Source organism: Jatropha curcas, chromosome 10 (genome assembly GCF_041381405.1).
Source record: "Jatropha curcas cultivar XTBG-Jc1 chromosome 10, XTBG_Jcur_1.0, whole genome shotgun sequence".
NCBI classification, from domain to species: Eukaryota; Viridiplantae; Streptophyta; class Magnoliopsida; order Malpighiales; family Euphorbiaceae; genus Jatropha; species Jatropha curcas.
This window is the reverse complement of record NC_143160.1, coordinates 9,748,239-9,767,060: the sequence shown is the minus strand read 5'-3', so window position 1 is coordinate 9,767,060 and position 18,822 is coordinate 9,748,239. Positions and strand designations below refer to the sequence as shown.

Below are 18,822 nucleotides of genomic sequence, written 5' to 3'. Positions count from 1 at the left end.
GTGAAGAATGATATCAAATATAATTTATTCACTTTATTGAGGATTGTATTTATCCAGCTCTGGCAAATATTAAATTGAATCACCCTATGACTAGATTTTTCATAATTTATGTGGGATAACTTATTTATTATATTTTTACCAAAATACAATAAATATATCATTTTAATAAAAGTTTAAATTATTTAAAATATGAATATATTTAGATTCCTTATAAACAAAAAATAAAAATAAAGATTATTTCAAAAATATAATTTCCAATTCCAAAGCAAAACCCAGTACAACCTTCAAATCTTATCTTCCCCTTAAAAAAAAGAACGAAACAATTATTATTACAAACATCCAATTCCAAGTTACAAACAAGTTTACTTATGGAATCTTAACCAATCTTAATAAAACGGAGGATTCCTTAATATTCATAATTTATTTTTTTTTTTTACTGTATTTTTTCAATAAAAATTTTTAATTTCATTATTTTGTTTATAAGCAGATTATAGATATGATCTGGATAAGTTTTTCATTATTACGAGATGCAGGAGGTCTAGTATTCCTCAAAAATCTTCAATTTTTCAACAATAAAATGACCTTCCTTGTACCTTTGTTTAAGATCAAAAGCTCTAACATATTTCCAACCCAATTCCTCTCCACAAACGCTACAGTAAATATCAGCAATAGTGAAGAGTCCAGTAATCAACTGCTTATCTTGTTTTCTACCCAAAATAACATTCTTCACATGAGAGAACATATATGCTTGCCCTGATTTTGCCTGCACATGAGATCACAATTTAAAAGATATAATATAATATAATTAATTAAATAAATAAATTAGAATTAAGGAAAAGTAAGTGACCACAAAAGATTTAGAAATAAGATCAGAGTGGAAGGCAAGAGCATTTCTGCAATTTCTGCAGCTGTAGAGAGGATAGTCACCAGAATCTGCCATAAAGCTGCAAATGAAGAACAGAAATTTTAGATCACAAATTTAATATGTGTTGGATTGTAATTAAGAAGGGAATAAAAATACTCACATATGATTGTTTCAAGCAACAATTTAAGCAAAAGAAGGGATAAGACTTTGACAATTAGAAGCTGATCTTATACGGGAGCAGGTGGTGACTTTTTGTATTTTTGGTTTTTTTTTTTTTTGGTTTTCTCTCTGGCTTTTCCATTTTTTAATTGTTTTTTTTAACTCGGGCCCAAAATAGAATTTCAGCCCAGGGAGAAGTAGAGCTTACTAAGCCGAAATGAGGCTTAAGGAAGCAGAACAACTAAGCCTTCGTGAGAGCAATTTGGGCCAGCCTAAGAAAGCCTTCTGGGATTCCATATCAAGCATAATATGGTCCAAGAAGCACTATAGGCAAGAAGTAATTTGGGCGTGCACACTCTGGGTTTGTTAAGTAAAATTATCTATTTTGATTATTAGGCAAAATTAAATTAGTTGCTTTTACAGCTATTACATGTTTGAATGACTTTTCATTAAACCCTGTTAATTTTTTATAAAACATTACTTTATTACATGTTTGAATGACTTTTCATTAAACCGTGTTAATTTTTTATAAAACATTACTTTAACGTTACTATTTTATAAAACGTTACCAAACACCGTAAAAAAATAATGTGTTTTGACCGGCCAATGCTAAAAGTCTGTTAAAAAGTTACCATATGATTAAATATTATATTTTCAATACCGATATTTATTTTTATATACATATATTTCATTTTTTTTTTCAATTATCCAATAAGTGTTTATCAATTAAAATATTTAATAAATACAATTTTATAAATTAAATTGTTAAATAGATCAAATTAAAAATTGGAAGCACCATAAAATATTTTCGTAAAAAAATGAAAAAGTAAATTTATGTATTGAGCCTAACAAAAATATAGCTGAATTTAGACCCAGGTTTACTAGTACATATTTGACACTGGAGGTCTAATACCTTTTGAAACATGATATTATAATAAATAAATATGTTACACATGCATTTTCCAGTCACTTGCAAAGTTAGGTTACCATTTTGACTTGGAAACCTTGCACTCAAAACCAGAACAAAAAAGTGATGGTGTAAGCGATACAAAATGATAATAATAACAAAACAATGAACCGAAAAACCAACAGGCAAAAACTGGGCAAGACTGATATCAATGCAGCCTTGTCAACTCTTCCACTCTCTTGCACAGCTCCTCTATTGAAACATTCATTGCCTTGGAAATCTCATCCATCCGGCTGCGGCTGAGATCAAGGAATGATTCAATTAGGTCTCCGTCCAAGAAATTTTTGGCATCCACAGTTTTCTTCTCATTGTTGAATGATCTCCATTGCTCATGGCTCAACCCTCCAACACCTTTTATTACCTTCCTTAAGTTTGATTGGAGCTTCTCCAAAAAGACATATTGCTCGTGAGGAAGTGATGCAATCACTCCAATTACACCATTAACAGTACCAAAAATAACAGTTGGGATTTGACCCACATCAGAATCTGGCAGGCGCATGACAAGGGAACCGTGTCGGAATCGATTCACAAATTCTCCAAGATGATATTCACCAACAACCTCAAGTCGGCCTCGTTCCTCATCAGTGGCACCTTCACTGTTCTTCCGAACTGTGAATAGGTTGAAGTTATTTTCTGCACCCAGGTAGATGTCATCATCAAGAATCTCAACGGCTGACATCCAATTTGCATTATAATCACGAGCCCGCTCCTCAATTGCTCCTTCCTCATGCTGAAGGCAGGTGAAAAATAGTATGTTAAACAAGGAAATATAGTAGCTATATAGGTAAAACAAAATTGCCAGCTCAAAGACTTCGTCAGACGCATAATTAGGAAAGCAAGGCAATTCTGTAGAAAATCGGAGAAATTTTGGAACAATCACGACGTTTGGCTGTGACACAACAACAATGCCAATTATTAGGTAAGTTAGAATGGAGGACGTATTTGCATTCAGTGGAATTTTACTTACTTTGTAGATTAGCAAGGAGATTGACTTCATCAGATCGCCAACAACAATGAAATCCCCACGAGTTTGTACATAGAGGGCAAGTATGTGCCCATGGTGTCCACATTCAGACTGCAGTTCACGAGAACCATCATCTCGAAGCATCCACTTGTATAACTGGATTTTCTGATTGATAGCAGCAAGCAGTTTGCCATTGAAAGCATTTAAAGAGTAAACAGCGCCCTTAGTTTCCTTCTCAGTAATAAGCTGCAACTTCCCATCCTCAACCATGAAAACTAAAATTCGACCCTAAACCAGAAAATAGATTGGTTAGTCAACAAAACTTTACCTCATTTTTTTTGACTCAGAAGGAAATTAATGGTATATACGCGTCTCTACCTTAGTTGGCTCATTTTCCTCTGGCAAAACGTAAGCAGTCCCAACACAGTAGTACACATTGTTATCATCAGAAAAGGAGCAGCTAAGTATGGAGCAGCCATACTCAAATGGGTCAAGTTGGTATGTTGATATGAATTCAAAGGTTTGATCATCCAACAGACGAATAAAATGTGTCTCAGATTCTTCTGCATTAGATTGATGTTTCAAACTACAAACGGCAAAGGTCCGAGACTGTTCCTGATGACAGATGCGCCTTGCATGTTCCCCCAGTGGAATTGACCGAATATGAAGCTTTTGAATATCATCAATGGTGCCAATAGTAAGTTCACCTTCTTTTGCAATTGCAAGGCTGTTCAACAATAGACCACAAAATGGTAAGAACAGAAACTATTTTTCAAAATGATAATAAGAATAGCAGGAAGAGCTTCCATCTGCTGGCCAACCACAAACTACAATATCTTTATGCCTCGATTATACAGTTAAGTGCAATTATACAGTTAAGTGCAATTGCGGTGCAATTACAAATCCTAGACAGTATAATAGAAGGTGCCAAATCCTCATCTCATTAGCAAAAGAGCCACTAATTAGTTAAGAATCATAAATTCATAGTTCTCAAAATATATTTGCCTGCCACCCAATATTATCAGAATCTTATGATTCATGATAACGATCATACGATTCGATTCAATTTTCATGCTAAACGATTCGAACCTTATGGGTGAATCAATATTGCTCATGAATCTTACAATTCATGTGACTTGAATCTTATGATTCGAGTCGATTTTCATGTCGAACGATTCTCTTACCCAACAAAATCAGTGGAAAAGTCAATATAGAGAAAAAAATGAGTAGGAGAATATAGTTATATTAGATGATGAAGATAACGAAGGGCTTGAATTTGGAAATGATAATGAATAAATATGGATTTGGATAGGATAATGGCTTGATAGTTTTACTTTGTTTTATATTAAAATTTTAACTTCATAGTTTGATATTTTGAACTTGACAACTAAACAAGTCATTAAATTCTCTCTCATTTTGTGTTTGGTAAATGATTTAGAATTGAAATTTATATAAATATATTACTTGCAATTAATTTTGGTATCTTTTGACAAAATTAATGGAAATATATCCATAAATATGTATGTATTTATTTTTAATTAATTTTGAAAAGTTGTTATACTAAATCCTAAGATTTTGATTCGATTCTCGATTCTAAAAATAAAAATTTTGATTCCCGATTTGACAACTATGCTGCCATCTACTTCATCAGTGTCAGAAAGAGTACTTTCAATGACAGTTTTTTTATCTCTCAACCACTGCATTACAACAAGATTAGCATTCCACTGCCAGGCTACTGTTCATTTTCAGCAGATAACACAGACTTGCGTCTTACTGTCAGCTTGGGTCATAGGAATGTCTCAGGATGTCATATCCATCCTAAGGCTAATCACATGGCAGATTGGATAACAAACAATGCACTCCCCCCCCCCCCCCCCTCTGAGGTGTCTTATTTTTCTTCATAGGACCACCCTCCCCTGTCCCCACCCCTTACTTCAAGGGAAGATATTTATAGTTAAGGCATGAATTGACAGTGTGTTGCTTGGTATTTGAGGGGTTAGACAAGATAATTAACCACCAACACTGTAGATAAGTTGAGAATTCAATTCACATTTGCATACAACGTGAAGCAGAATCTCGAGAACCTATTTTACCAAAAATTACAACATCCCATCGCGGTGGCTAAATCCCAGTAAAATACATGAAGCAGGAAAACAATATTATAATAATGTGGCCATTTAAATTGTAATTGATTTAGGAAGAGACATAAAAGAACTACAAAAATAGAAATAATATCCCAATATACACTTCACTGCTGTAGTATAAGAAAGCTAGGGAAAATTTACCTGTCTGGGAAAGCAGCAGAGTTGAAAGGACACATATGACTAACTTCTTTCAAATTCACATTACTATATAGTAGTTTCTTGTTACTGCTGTAAATGACAGTTGGCCTATCTGATGCTGCGAATACATGAATGGAATTCTTGGATGAGAAAGTTCGGAGTGTTATAGGTTGGGTGCCTAAAGACACCTTTTTCCTATCTGTTAACTCCCCAGTATTCAAATTCAATAGAAAGTTTAAAAGATGACCATCTCCAAGAGCACATAACAAGTATGATATCTGAAAAAGACGAAACAGTCAAAGAAAGGAATGAGAAACTAGAAGATTAAAATACACTAAAATGCCACTTTTTACTGCCTCTACCATTCCACTTGACATGACATGATCGTATTAGTTATTCTTCAAAACTTCCAAGAAATTTTTAAAATTGAGCACTTGTGATGAACCAATACAATTGTCAGGTCAGGTAGAACAAGTAGGAAGTTTTTGTGGTACTACAACAACAATAACTGAGCCTAAGTCTCAAACTAGTTGGGGTCAGTTATATGAATCTTTTGTTTCCAAAATCTGCTCTAATCAAATTAATAGCAATGCAAAATATAGTATAAATGGGAAAAAAATAAATTTAGAAATACTTTTTGTAGAAAAAAAATTTGAAAGGAAAACTTTTAAACCGTTTGATATATTAATAAATAGAACAAAGCCTGAGATGGGCAATAACAACTAACTAGGGTAATACATATTTGGAATTTTTTTTTTTCCTGATCCTACACAAAATAAAAATTCCAAAAAAAAAAAAAAAAGTTTAAATTGATAAACCTAAACAACATAACAAAATGCCGATTTTCCAATCTGATTTGGCCCACATATTTTCCACAAGGGTCAAATGAATGAAGTAATGGTAATAACCAAATTTCTGCAAGTCCTTTCCCGAAAGTTAAAACTTCCAAAAAAAAAATTGTTTGCCTCATTAATTATATCCAGTGCAAATAAAAGTTCTTTGTACATGTGGAGAATGTACACCCAAAGAAATAGATTGACAAAAATGCAAGACTGATAATGAAGAAAGCTCAAGTATTAGCATACCCCTTCAAAGGAACACAGAAGAACAGAACGAGGTATTATCTCTCCTCCCAAATGCTCCTTTGTTATGAGATTTAGGTCAGGCAATGAAAATATCCTGACACTTATATCCGTCCACATTCCAACTGCAGCCAGCTGACTATTGTTGGGATTTTCACCTATAGGATTAATGTCAAGGCATGATATCTCATACTCCAACTGAGCATGTTTTACCTCTGTCAATGTTCCATCACCAATTTCCAGATAAACTAAATGACCGCCGCCAGTAGCTAATAAAACCTGTCATATAAGCAGTGGAATGTTGAGAAAATTTATTTCTATAACCTGCTGAACCTGAAAGTCAACCACAACAATGTCCAAACAGAACATCATCGCAAGTTAAACATATGTTCTTGACAATTGTTCATGAGAATAGACATTAACCAGTATGATGTACAAACTAAAGAAAAGGAAATTTAAATCTGGAGATGAAATAGTAAATAAGATCGCCAAACTTGCAACCAGAAAAGTCAACTAGAGAAACTAAAGAGAGGAATATATAGTAACTGAGCATGTCTCATACACATGCTGTGTTAAGCGCGTCAAACTGTGTCAAGTGGATCTCAACATATTGAAAAGTGATACAAACTACACATTATCCCGAATTATTAATTTGAAAATGGATCATTTCATATTTGTTTTTTCAAAGTGATCTTTTATCACAATCAAATTCTCAACCCTACTTGTACAAACTATGGAGAACAAATACAAAAGGAGAAACTTGCAAAGCTCCAAAAACAAATTACTCCACCGCAGAATAAAAAGTAATTATAGGCACAATTTCCATTCAAATTTCAAAATAACAAAGGGAAGTTTCAGGGTGAAATGATATTCAAGTTCTAAATTAACTCGAGCTATCATCTGAACATTTTGTTACCCAAAGATTATACACTTTTTATAATCTATGTAGTCTTTCGATAGACACCCCTAAATCACTTCTTAGATTGTTAACGCCAAAACTTAATCCAACTTGGCTTTATAGTTTAATTAGTTTATTTATGATGCATGTAGGTATTCTAGATATAAACGTGTTCCTGGAAGCCTATGGAAAAAAAGAATTTCCTAAGGGCTTTTTTTGTAATTTACTAATTACTCAGTACAATTAACAATTCCGCTTATGGTAGATACCATTTTCAATATACAGGTAAGACAAACTTTCAAAGACAGCCAATGATTTGTGGGAGCAAACCTGAGTGGCATTAGCAGTGGCAACATTGATCGAATAACCTGATGGAGCATTCCATTCATTCCGGAGCTCTCTTGTTGTAGAACTGACCAATCTTACGGAGCTTGAAGTGACCTGTCAGGTAACCAGTCAGTCAGCAATAATGAGTACAATACTAATAAATGATACATAAATAGTTCCTTCCATAGGGTAAAATATCTTCAGAAGATAAAGTATTCATTTGCTGAGTGCACTAATAATCATAGGAATTACTGGCAAAAGTTTATGCATTTAAGAATAGGTGAACATACTTGCACAAGCTGGTTGTAGACAGCATAATGGCAGAACAAAGTCTGCACTTGTGAAAAGAAACCCTCTATTTCAGTTTCTTCCAACTCATCTTCCATGTTCATTGCCAAAATTCGAGTCTCACTAATGAAACTAACCACCAGGAAGGTGTCAAATGGATCATCGGTGGAAGATCTTAATGACCACATCCCCTTGATTCCTTGAAGCTCTACAGATGCCTACATTACACGTGGTGGTCAATACTTTTCCAAAAAAAATATAAACTAAGGTTACTGATAGAACTTTTTCAAATAAGGCAACCTGTTCATTGATTCCTATTCCATTTCGAACAATGCGAAGAGAACCATCCTTATATGCTCCGGAACAAGTCACAACCTGACCTTGGCCTTGCCTCTCAAGGTCCACCACACAGAAGTCAACAATTGGTCCCAAATTTACATAACTCTCCAACACTTCAACATATGAACCTTTTGCATCAGGTTGTAGATTTAGCTTTATTAGCTGCAAGTCACCATTATGTGTTGTTCATATTCCAATGATGCAATGAAGTTAAAATAATAGCAAAGCAGCAACGGCAACAACAAACAACAAACAACAAAGTCTTAGCAAAATAGTAGCAAAGCAAAAGGAAAAAATGTAAACCAACATATCCAAATTACTTTTCCATACACAGGTGCAAAACAAAGATGATCCACATTCTGCAGTCATGGACCTACATTTCATTGATGATTTGGATTCAAATTGTTCAAGTTTTATAAAATAAAAGAAAATATGTTTACAGTGTTAAGCTTCCAAAAGGAGAAAAAAAATAAGAAAAAAAATCCCTTAAGCTCTCAGCAACAAGGAAGACGGGGCATAATCCCTTGCTATATCCCTCTAACCTCCCCTCTGCCATCAAAGCCAGTCAAATAACAGTAACTTCTATTTTTCATTGTTCCCTATCTGATTTCCACCAATTTTGTGTAGATTGACATGCATGGTGTCCGTGTTCAATAAAAATAGTCAAAAAGCCCTAGCTACACTGATTCTCTCAAATAAAACAATAGTAACAGTGTACTAATATAAAAAAAATAATAGCTCCAAATGATTATTATTTGAACGTGAAAATAAAACTAATATCTACCTGTGAATCTCCATAGCTTGAGCCTATATAGACAACTGCATTATCAAGATATGATATTGTAGATGCAATAGAAGTTTCTCCCAAGAGCTCAATTTTGAGACCAGTGACCCTGCAATGCAAGTGGACCCAGTCTTAAGAAGATTCTGCTATTTTTGCAATGTTTTAAACTTTATATCATTTCCTACAAAAACAAATTCTCTAATTGCATTGTGTTCATTATAAGTATGAGATAAAAGAATCACTTACTTCTCTTTCTCATGGGTTATAACAAGAAGATGAAGTAACCCAGCATGATCACCAAGTAAATACCTAGAACCATCAGCATCAACTCTTCCATATGCTCTTGTGATGGACTAGAAGCACATAACAAATATTGATAAGGGATAAAAAATGTCATAAGCAAATAGGTTACAGCTTCTTAGTAAAATTGACCAGTAACCTACAGGTCTTATTGGAATTGCTCTAAATGCATTTGCACTGCAATAAACAATTGTTTCTTCTCCAATAATAAGGACACCACAGAGAGGTGGGGGCACAGGTATTAGCAAGTCAGCACCATTATCAAGATTGTTCTGAGACCATGGACCCTCAACAAAATCTTTATCTTTCAGAGCAACCTCATATGTTTTAACATGTCGAGCATCTTTATTATCCTGCAACAACAGGAACAATTTAATGAGGCCATCCAATTAACCATATGATTATTTGGTAAAACTAATTCAGAAAGAATATATAGATTTTCAAGGCATTGGCAGACCATAAAAATGACAATGCTCATATTTACATGAGTACTTTTATCTTTTTTTGATAGATAGGTAATATTAAGATATTTACCCAAAGTGCCAAAGTCTATATAAGTATCTGAGTAGTGAATAAGAAAAGAATTAAAGGAACCAGAGAGAAATACAAACAAAGAAAAGAGCACAAAACAAACCACCAATTAAGAATATTCTGACACTAGGAGAGGCAAAGGGAGCGTAATATTCTGACAAACAAAATAGAATGGGAAGTTGCAAAAGAATCATATATGCAGAGAAGATAATTGTACATTATTAAGACACGTATGACATAAATTAGACAGTAGATATGTAGTTCTTGTTTATTTTAAGAATATCATTAATTTAACCTAAAAGTTAATGTGCCAACTCAGATGATAACCACTCTTTTCCAACATCATTGTAAATTGCTACTTTTTTGCAAGTACAAAGAAACTGCAAAGGAAAATATCAGGGGCCACGCAGGAGTGATAAAGGAGTAGAATAGGCTAAGCAAGGTGTTTGAGGAAAGAGGGAAGAAAGATTGTTATTTTACATGTTGTGCAATATCAAATTTGGAATACTGTCATTCTAGATGAAGTGTTGAGGAGGAATGGAAAATACCTTTCAATGAAGAGTGAATTGCTGACAGCATTTTTTATGTAAAGTATGTTTAACAACAATACATATATTAACTTCATTTCAACTAATGTAATGTAAAGAAGATCAATGTATCAAGAAAAGAGAAAAGAACCACAAGACCTAAACAAGATAAAGATACACAAGGAAAAAATAGGGACCTGGTAAAGTACAACAATTGTAGGTTTTGAACAACCATAGAGAAACTTGATATCCAAAACTTGAAGTTCCTCAAGCCTGAAATTAAGACAGCGCAAACATTTGAACTTTTAGGATATAAATGAATATATGAAACAAAATGCTGGCATCAGCTGACAAGAATAAGCATTCTCAAAGACTAAACTTGATGCCTATCACAATGAACCTAGCTTCTAGTTCTTTGATGGCTATACTAATGCCCTTTTCTTAACTAGCAAATTAGTAAAGCATAAAATATTACTTATTGGAAACCAGGTATTTACAAAAATGTACAATTTTTATGAAGTAGTACAACATTAGATGATATACCTTATATTAAAAGCCTCTTTGAGCTGCCCTTTGTTATCAAAAGGAATAACCTGACAAAACAGAAAGTTATGGTTATTATCATTCTTATCATCCCAATATGGCAAACAAATGTAAATAACATAATATTCTAAAAGGAAAAGAGGCTAAAATTCACATTGTAATGTAAAAAAAAGTATAATAGAGATTAGCAGGATCAATGCATGTACCTTGAACAACCCATCATATAAATGGAGTCCAATTAATCTGCAATCTGGATCAATTATGCCAATCTGCTTAGAAAGAGAGAGAATAGAGTTCATGAAATGAGTTTGCTGTTATCGCCAGTGAAAAAGCAGCAACAGCAAATATACAACAAAAGGAAAAGAACAAGTAGTGTAGATTATGCTTCAAACTGCTAGAATGATTGCTCAGAAGTCAGAACTACGGTAATTACCTGACCATTATCTGTTGGACGACCTATACGGTCTGATACATCTCCCATTGCTCTACAGGAAAATGGAAAACACTAGTCAATACAAGAGCTGTAATTGAAAGAAGTCATCAAATATTAGACAAATATGAAGGCTCATCCAGAGGAAAGAAATAGAAGCTTGGATCAAGGATCTAATACCAATCTGAATGAAAATGAAAGGACAAAATGACACCCAAAGCATGGGATAAAAGGATGCCAATAGGAAACAACAATGAATAAAACTCCCCTTCATGTACAACTCTCTAATACGCATTAGTTTCTTTTTCTTGATGTTCACAATCAGTACCATAAAAAAATTATTTCAAAAATTTTTCCAGAACAAAGGATGTAAGTCAGAGATGAATGTTTCAGAGATTCAAATGATGAGATGGATCCATAGTCATATAAGGTTGGACAAGATTAGGAATGACCATATTAAACAAGGATAATTGCAATTTTGGTGTATGAACTTTGCAATTATTTTGGCGTATGAACAGAAAAAGTTAACAATTTAGTGAATCAATTATTAATTTTTTAACACTTTCATTAATTTTGCACATGTGTCTAGTCGGAAATCCCTATAGGATGACACGGGCCCACTTATTCATTTGGTTTTTGATTAGTAGGCGCCAAATAGGAATCCACATGGATTGCCACGTGGATTGCACTAACTAATAACAGGAAATGACAAATCTATCCCTGCATCTTTCTCTACGCCCCATTCACCCAAACTGCATACAAAGAGTTTCTTTCTTCAGTTTCAGATAAAGAAGAAGCAGTAGATTTAACGCGAGTAGGTGAAGAGTCTCTCATAAAATCATCTTGTTGGTGGTGGTGGTATCCGGCCGCAGAGCCACCAACTAGAAAATTGAATGGCAACGATCTAATAATGGAATCAGCAGAGTCGAAGAACAGTTCAACCGGAACCCATTCATGCCGGTGAGCAAGTGGGTTAGCAGAGTGAATGTCATCGTTGCACGTGAAACAAAGAGCGGCAGCGTCGGCTTAGCAAGTGACAGCAACAGGTGCTTGCTCACAAACCTCACACATTCAAATGAGCTCGTGTCTAGGAACAAGCTTATTGGCACCATGGATCTTGGAATCGCAGTTAGCACAGCAAAATGCAGCAGCAGCAGGTGCCGTTTTGCAGGAGTCACAATGTCTAACAGAAACGCTAGACCACCATTGGCTAAGCTCTTTAATGTTTGGAGTTCAATTCCCATAGTGCTGGAAAGACAAAGAAAAATCGCTTGAGTATTTTTGGGAGGACCACTGCTGGCGGCGGCGGCAACGGGTGTTGATGCGGAAGGTTTCACTCTTGCATTTAAAGAAATTTTGGATTTTTGAAGGGGTTTTGTTTGGAATTAGCATCTGATACTTATACCAGCTTTGTTGTCTTGGGCTTCTGGGTTTTTGCCATTGAAGATAGCAGAGACAAATCAAAGAGAGAGAAAGGAGAAGGCATGGGTTTTAAGCAGAAGGTATTATAAAGCCAATATTTTTTATAAAGATTTTTTTGAGAGATTTAATGAGTTCTCCATTTTGAGAGATTTCCATGAAAATTGATTTTTTTCATTTGAGATTGTGTTTGAGAGTTCAATCCTTGGGTCATTGTTTGGGTGAAATGGGAAGCTAAAGAGGCAGGGGTTGATTTGGCATTTCCCATTATTAGTTAGTGTAATCCACGTGGATTCCTATTTGGCGCCTACTAATCAAAAACCAAATGAATAAGTGGGCCTATGTCGTCCTACAAGGATTTCCGCTAGACACATGTGCAAAATTCACTAAATTGTTAAAAAATTAGTAGTTGATTCACTAAATTGTTAACTTTTTCCATTCATACACCAAAATAGAAAAAATCACAAAGTTCATACACCAAAATTGCAATTATCCCTATTAAACAAAAGGTGCCAGTAGCAGAAGTTGAAGATAAAATGAGCGAATGACATTTGAGATGCAAATAGCATATGCCATGGTTCATAATTAATTGGAAGAATTGTACTTCAGAAATCCTTTGAGTATTAATTTGTTTACGGGATATTTGCACTTTATGCCCTGTTTGTAGCACATTAGACAACATTGAAGTTCAAACCCATAATGTCTCATAATCCACTTGCTGAAATGGTTCTACACACAACTCAGACCTAGAAATGTCCACATAAGAAGCACATTACCATTGCCAAGATGTGAATTCATAAAATGGATGTATGAGCACTAAGCATTCAACTTGTCAAACGCCCAATAGAAAATCAACAACAAACTTATTATTTAACTTTTCATGCTCATACCTTGTAATAAGCTCGGATGTCTCAGCATCCCACTGAAGAACACAGAATTTATATCTTTCTGTAGCAATAAATAGAAAGTCTTGTGCTTCACCCTGTCACAAAGCAATCGTGAAGTAATAAGGAAAGGACACAACTATGTAGGAAGACGAAAAATAAATAAACACAGATACTCACATGAGGACGGAAAAGTTCAAGTGTCGCAATTCTTCCATATATTGGAACATCTAACATAGGCTGCATAGAAATGTTTTCATTCAATTTCCTAGGTGTCACTTCAAAAAAAAAAAAAAAAAATCCTAACTTTGCTTTTATAATAGAAAGCTCAATATGAAATTTGAATGTAGATACGAAGGGACATGTAATTATGCCGACAAATACAGAGTGCAAGACATGTGTGCAGACACTTATAGAATAGAAAAGACGTGATACCTGTAATCCCTGAGGAGTGAGTAAATGAATTTCGATGCGAGTGCATTTCCTGAAAGCATAGGAGACAGTGAATAGACAGCTAACTCATAGAGGTATAATTTTAAACATGAAATGCCAATGCAACTTCAATTGTATACTGGGATTAAAGCAATAAATTGAGTTAATAACAAACAAGGTAAAAGATGCCATAGTGTATGTATATGTTTGCTATACTATAATCATATCTGTAGTACTGTAATTGTGAATTTAATCACATTATCATTAGGATTAAGATTAAAATTGCTTGCCTACTTTGTTAAACTCATAATGGATCATAATGCAAACGTAATGCCCATTGTAGCAGAAGGTACAGTAGTGATTACAGATGAAAAGTGTTCTAAATTGTAATAACGATCAAGCTGCAAAGAAATTTATTAGAAATATTACAAAAATAATAACTAGCAGCAATTAAAGGACCGTAATCACATTTTTAATGCTAGTTTGCAGAATACAAAACTAAATATTGTACTAGACACTCCACAGGTCTAAGCAAAATTGATATTCAATTTCCCCCTAATTTACCATATCGCTACATTGATTATTCCACTATATTGACATTTTAGCTTTGCACTATTACCCTTCATTTCATTGTTTATTTAATTACAAATTTCTATTGGACTACAGCAAATAATAACTGAACTTTTCCTTACATTGGGCTTAGCACCCTATTCTATGCGACATAAATTCAGAAGTCCATACACAAAAAATAGGATTAACCTTTACAATGAAAAGAATAAAAAATAAAATTAAACAAAAACATGATCCAGAATTCAACTTACTCTCAGATGCACAGAAAACAAAAAACATTTATCACCAAGGCAAACAACATAAAGTTACCCAGCAAGCTACAGCATTCATAAGAATACTTAGCCAAAGTAAATATGACAAATTTGACAAAAAAAAAAAAAAAACAAAATCTCAGTTAGGTCCTATTTTTTCCCCAGCTGAACTGCATTCTTGTGAAAATAAACAATTCCTATACTAATTTTTCAACTTTGTTAAAGCTGCACAAACCTACATATAATGTTTGCACAAACTAAGCAATAACCTCAAAAAAAAATAAAAAATAAAAAAACCTAAGAACTGCTAATCTATATCAAATATATATACAGTGCAGTCGAAAAATGAAAAATGAAATATTTAACACAATCTAATGAACAAAAACCCTAAGAAACAAAAACCAAAAATCAATTACATAAAAGGATAAACAAATGAATATAAAGATAATGCATGTATACAGCAAGAAAGCATAAATTTGAAGAGGTTACGCTATAATTAGATTGAGCTCTTGAGGACTAGTGAAATTGCCGACACAAGAGTGGGTAACATTGGTTGGCTTTTGAGCCGTCACCACGTAGTTCCATATACTCATCTCTTCTATTTTTGCCTCTCTGTCTCTCTCTCTCTTTTTCAATGGAGGATCCGTGCTCGTTTCCTCTGTCTCTATCGCCCTGCGCGGTGTCTGCCTTTTGGGCTTCTGCAAGCTATTTTATTCAGTGAGCTATACTAGAAGCTAAAAGAAGAAGCCTGAAATGCCTTATTTCGTTTTTTAATTTTACTGCCCCAATTGCCTCTATAGTCTATACTCTATCCCTTTACCGAGAAGCTCCGACGCCGTTTTTGGGTTTTTAGCCTTGTGTGAAAATTACCATTTTTTTTTTATTTCTATTTTTATTGTTCGTAATAATGACAAATCTTATGATTTTCATTTTTTAAAAACATTTGGAGGTTATTAAGAAGGATATTGTAGTAGATGTCATATTTTAATTTAAAAAATATCATTTTGACCTAAACAATTAAAATAATCAGTTTTATATTTATTATCCTTATACCTAATGAGATTTTATTTTCTATTTATAAAACCTAGATTCTCTGATTATTTTTCGATTTTGGAAATGAAAAAAATTTGTTCTATAAGTACTTGATAATGGGTTTAAATTTTTCTTCAGGTTTTGTAACGTTTTTGCACGGAGGATTAATTTTTCATGGGTCGATAAGAGTTGTATTTGCTGTTTGTTGATTGGAGTAGAGGTAAATAATTTTACGGTTTGACTCTGTTAGTTTTGGTTTAACACTTGACATGGATCATCGAGGTTAGTTTGAGTATTAATGAATTTTTTTTGACTAAAATTGACATTATCTTAATGTATAATCTGACATTTTGTTTAATTTGAAACCTTGTTTCTTATATTTATTATAATTTGAAACCTTATTTCTTATATTTATTAAGTTGCCACTTATTAAAAACTTAAATTAACAATCTGTTTGCAACCATTTAATGGTGTCCAATCCAATGAGGGATCTATTCTATAATTAATAAGTTATATTATACATAAATGTGGAAATAAAGGAAAATAAATAGGATTTTTGATAGCATTTTTAATGAATTTTAAAATACTCTAAAGGCAATTAAAATTAAATTTTATTAGTTAATTAGATATAATTTATTAAAAATTATTTTTAAATAAATAAATATAGATAATTAAGCATTTCAAGATTGTGTTTTACCTTTTTTAATTTATTTTTTAATAAATATATATGATAATGAGCCATTTAAAAATTTTATATTTTATTTTTAAAATTTATTTTTTATTTGGGAGATAGATAAAAAATAAAAAAATTATTCTTTTTATTATATTTTTTATTTATGTTTGTATGATTTGATTAGATATATTCTTTAGAAATAAATTTTTAAATAAAAATTACATAATTAAGCCTTTTAAAATTATTAATTTTACTTTTTAAAATTTCTTTTAAATAAACATATGTTTCTTGTCTGTGGGATGACGAATAGTTGAAAATTTTAAGTATAAAATAAATATAATATATATATATATATATAGTTGAAATAGAGAGAAATTTTATAAATTTTGACTTGAAACTCTCTTTTCCCAACAATTTATTTTCTATTTTTTCACAAACTTTAGAAATAATTATCTTGTCTTTTTATAAAACTTTGATCGAATGATTAATTTACCTATTATATAATTAATTAGTTAATATATATTTTAAGATAATTGTTAAATAATTAAAAATATTTTTTTCATGTAGCAAATCAATCTATAACAAATAGTTATAAAGTTGTCGATATAGGTTTTCCTCGGTACTATCACGTAGGATTCTAAAGAATTGACATATGTAATATTTATAATTGTTTTATAGTAATGACACGTGTTTTAATATTTGTCTTTATATTTATTTGAAAACAAATAGAATTTATGATTATTTACTAATTGAATTAAATTATGTTAAATATAATACAAGATTAGAAAATTAATAACATATTAAGTAGTAATTTATATACTGTAGCTTTTAGTGATATAAATAAAATACTCATTTTATGGATTTAAATGATAGATCAGTTATTGTTTTATACTAATTTCAAATAAATAGTGTAAAAGTAAAATAAATCATTTTTTATTTTTGGAATTAAATTATATTAAATATGATGGATTTTCTCATATTTAAAATAAAATTATATGATTTTTAGATTTAAATGATATGGAAAGTTATTTTCTATATTAATTGTAAAATAAATCAAATTAATTAATTCTCCTTTTATTTTATTTTTTAATTAATCTTTATAAATTTCACCATTCTCAATCCATGCTTCTCAATACATGTTTATCTACTAATTCTCATTCTCCTAATCAAAAAATCATGATTACATTGTCTATTATTCATTTATTTGTATTTATATCTTTTAATAGTATAATATAAAAAATTATACTCGAGAATTTATTAACAAGCTATATACATTATATTATTTTCTTTAACCGTGCATAGTATGACAATATTGCCATTGAACATACACACAGTAGCAAAACAAAACTCCAACTAGAGGGTCCAAAAGAAAATTTTCAAAATTAAGGGGATCAAATATAATCTTAGTTTATATTTTCATTTTTACCATGATTATGAAAAATCGAAAGCGATGAAGCTTTTGTATTCGAAATTTCCAGCGCATGCTTTGGCCTCAATTCTCAAAGTTTTGCCGAAGCTTAAGGTCTTCGTGAGGTATTATCTTGTACTAATAGCCGACATATTGGAAGGTAGTAGTTAAGATACATGTTCAAGAAGTGTATCATGGTTTATTGCCGATTCTGCAAAAGGTTTTGAGACATCTGTCCGAGTTGGTAAATTGTTCGTATTACCGGCGGATCCTTAGACCGGGCGAGTCGCTCTAATACTACGTTGAAATTTATAGGAAAAAAACTTACTTAGACTAGGTTTATAATACTATTTATAAATCAAATAAATGAAATTAAAAATTTTAAAAAGCGTGTTCCGATTTTATCTATTTTTTTTTTCTAAGTGTATGATTAGAAAAATCATTGTTTCAATAAGAATCATTAATTTATTAGTTTGGTAAATAAACGGGACAATAGACTCGGTCTAGATAAATTTTTCCCAAATTTATATATACTTGAGTTAGAGCTAGAGCAACCTGAAGACCGGTGGAATCACTTGAGCTGAACTAATGGGGTTAATCGCAGGAGGAATCCGTTCTTCATTATGACCATTCCCGCCGCCTCCGCCGGTCACCTTCAAAATGACTTATTTTTTTCTTTAATTAAAAAATCATTTCTATCAATTAATTTTTAACCATTCCAAACATAAAAAAATTTCAGTGATACTTTTCGTTATTTGTAGAAAGCAATAATTCCAAATTTTAGCAAGTAAATTCAACCTTTCAATTTTTCATCATATTCAGTTTTCACTATACATTGACATATGAATCTAACTCAATGTGATGAGT

The 18,822-nt window shown here is 32.2% G+C and overlaps 2 protein-coding genes across 2 annotated transcripts; both read right to left on the bottom strand.

The window, feature by feature from the left end:
• Positions 1-234: 234 nt before the first annotated feature.
• LOC105636879 (Yippee family putative zinc-binding protein) lies at positions 235-1,179 on the bottom strand. Its single transcript, XM_012220274.4, has 3 exons — positions 1,026-1,179; positions 848-944; positions 235-763 (listed from the first exon to the last, which is right to left on the bottom strand). The coding sequence occupies exons 2-3, from the start codon at positions 938-940 to the stop codon at positions 539-541; spliced, it is 318 nt and encodes a 105-aa protein (XP_012075664.1). The 5' UTR covers positions 941-944; positions 1,026-1,179; the 3' UTR covers positions 235-538.
• Positions 1,180-1,923: 744 nt separating this feature from the next.
• Positions 1,924-15,603, bottom strand: LOC105636880 (DNA damage-binding protein 1a). Its single transcript, XM_012220275.4, has 19 exons — positions 15,332-15,603; positions 14,025-14,073; positions 13,770-13,829; positions 13,596-13,687; positions 11,290-11,341; positions 11,063-11,125; positions 10,857-10,906; positions 10,511-10,586; positions 9,399-9,608; positions 9,202-9,308; positions 8,956-9,064; positions 8,133-8,333; positions 7,835-8,050; positions 7,548-7,658; positions 6,323-6,598; positions 5,241-5,515; positions 3,334-3,682; positions 2,959-3,243; positions 1,924-2,721 (listed from the first exon to the last, which is right to left on the bottom strand). Exons 1-19 carry the CDS (start codon positions 15,433-15,435, stop codon positions 2,140-2,142), a joined length of 3,267 nt encoding a protein of 1,088 aa, XP_012075665.1. The 5' UTR covers positions 15,436-15,603; the 3' UTR covers positions 1,924-2,139.
• Between the last annotated feature and the right edge of the window lie 3,219 nt (positions 15,604-18,822).